The 2014-nt window shown below is 38.0% G+C and overlaps 1 protein-coding gene across 1 annotated transcript in view; it reads right to left on the reverse strand.

Annotated features, from left to right (window-relative positions):
* Positions 1 to 396: 396 nt before the first annotated feature.
* LOC111266626 (aconitate hydratase, mitochondrial) overlaps positions 397 to 2014 on the reverse strand; it is a 6054-nt gene continuing 4436 nt past the window's right edge. Inside the window, exons 6-7 of the mRNA XM_022844263.2 lie at positions 1506 to 1743; positions 397 to 1081 (exon numbers count right to left, since the gene is read on the reverse strand). Of these exons, the coding sequence (XP_022699998.1) occupies positions 930 to 1081; positions 1506 to 1743 (390 nt within the window). The 3' untranslated portion in view covers positions 397 to 929. The remainder of the gene's footprint in view (positions 1082 to 1505; positions 1744 to 2014) is intronic.

Consider the following 2014-nt stretch of genomic DNA (forward strand, 5'->3'; position numbering starts at 1 on the left):
TGAAATGGCCTACATTTTGTGTCATTTTGCTTTTTTTGGGTCTTATCGAAATGACGTTCTTGTAATAACGTATATCAGGTCGGAAAAAAATAATAAAGTTTGGCTCGGTGCCTAATCGATTGGATAAAATAGTTCGTGTGACAAAATCATTTATATTGATCAATTAACATACCAAGTCAGATGACCAAATCTAAAACTTATGGAAATCTTTGACCAAAAAGCAGAGAACTGATTCGTGAGGTTATCGAAAGCCGATATATATACAAATAGAAATACACTTTGACGTAAAATTTTTCTAGCCAATCAAATATTTACTAAATATATAGTAGAAAAAAATATATATGGCATCTTTTTTGAGTTTACACAGATGGGCAGTCAGACATGGACTAGACAAAATTGATGTTTTGGCTCAATGCTTTATTGATTCACCGAATATTTATCTCTGAAAGTAGTCGTATACACCCAGCATTATTTCACACTATTTCCCTTTCGTGCCTTTTTTCCGCTTTCTCTGTATAAGATGTGTAAAACATATGCTGATCTAGTACTCAGCCGAAATGATTCGAGGTGATTTTTCTCTATTCGTCACCTCGTGTTCCCATATCACATGTTGGTCGTTCATAGTTCAGCTCCTCATACACCACATACAATAATTGCCCAACTTCATCTACGAAATGAAAGTACTTACCTACTACGATTTCGCATTCTGCACGTACCTCTAAGTAAACACATTCGGTTGGTAATCGGCGCACCGTCTATTGCTGTGTAATGTAATTTGTGGTTTGAGGTTACAGCATAATTATCATTGTCATTGACTGATGGTTCACCGTTATATATAGAATAAATTAGTCACTTTACATTAGTAGAATTAATTTGTTGTAGCCTTCAATTTGTTCCTACTCGAAGCTGATTTTGTTCGAGTTGTACAGTCAAGCACTCAGCTCCTTCATGCGATTAAGAGCTGAGCCAGCCTTGAACCAAGCAATCTGGCCCTCATTGAAACTGTGGTTCAGCATAATCTTGTCAACCTTGCCATCTTTATGCTTGACGTGGCACTCCAACGGCTTGCCAGGAGCGAAACCTATTCAGATATCATAGACATTATTAAAAGGTGAGTTAGCGCTAGACTCTTTCATTTTAAACAGCTTTAAACAAGTGTGCCCTAAATTTGAAAGATGAACGAAAATCTAGTACAACAAAAAAACACGAACCTTTCGGGTTTCATGTACTTTCCTTCTTTCACTTGTGGCAAGTCTTTTGTATTTGCCTATTGATATGATTTAATTTTACTTTGCTTCATTAAAATAAGGTGTTGTTAACTCTGCGCTTTACTTAGGAAAGATAGGTTACAATGACAAAGCGATCTGCAGCTCATGTTATAGGCTATACATAGCAAAAGCACCTTAGTGCTCGCTTTAGTGCCAGATTGCCGCCCAACCCCTTTTCAAATCAAAAAAGGAGGTTAATGTTGTGGTTTTATTGCCCTATATATATGACGAACTTACCATTAAGTCCAACAATGGAAATTTTATCGTCTGATTTAATTTTGTCGTAGTCGGAGGGATCAGCAAATGTAAGAGGCAGGAGACCCTGTTTTTTCAAATTAGTTTCGTGAATTCGAGCAAAGCTCTTTACGATGACAGCACGTCCTCCAAGATGACGGGGCTCCAATGCCGCGTGTTCCCGAGAAGAGCCTTCGCCGTAATTTTCATCTCCGATAACAACCCATGGCTGTCCTTTGGCCTGCATAAATAAATGAACAGGTGTCACTTTCATATCAGTAATTGTAGTGGCAGGGACTCCTAGTATTAGGACACTTATCGTTGGGCTCTTGCGTGTATTTCGCACAACGGAACGGATAGGTGGCGACTAGAAAATAGGTTAACTGTACTGCACCACTTATTGGAACTGTATGCTATTACTACTGAAGGCAATAAGTTGTCTGTCTATTTTATACGTTTTACTTTCCTACCCTCTAGAGGTTTAATTATGGCCTTTACCTTGCTGTAAAAGG

The sequence above is a fragment of the Varroa jacobsoni genome, unplaced genomic scaffold, assembly GCF_002532875.2.
Source record: "Varroa jacobsoni isolate VJ856 unplaced genomic scaffold, vjacob_1.0 scaffold_1104, whole genome shotgun sequence".
Taxonomy (NCBI): Eukaryota; Metazoa; Arthropoda; class Arachnida; order Mesostigmata; family Varroidae; genus Varroa; species Varroa jacobsoni.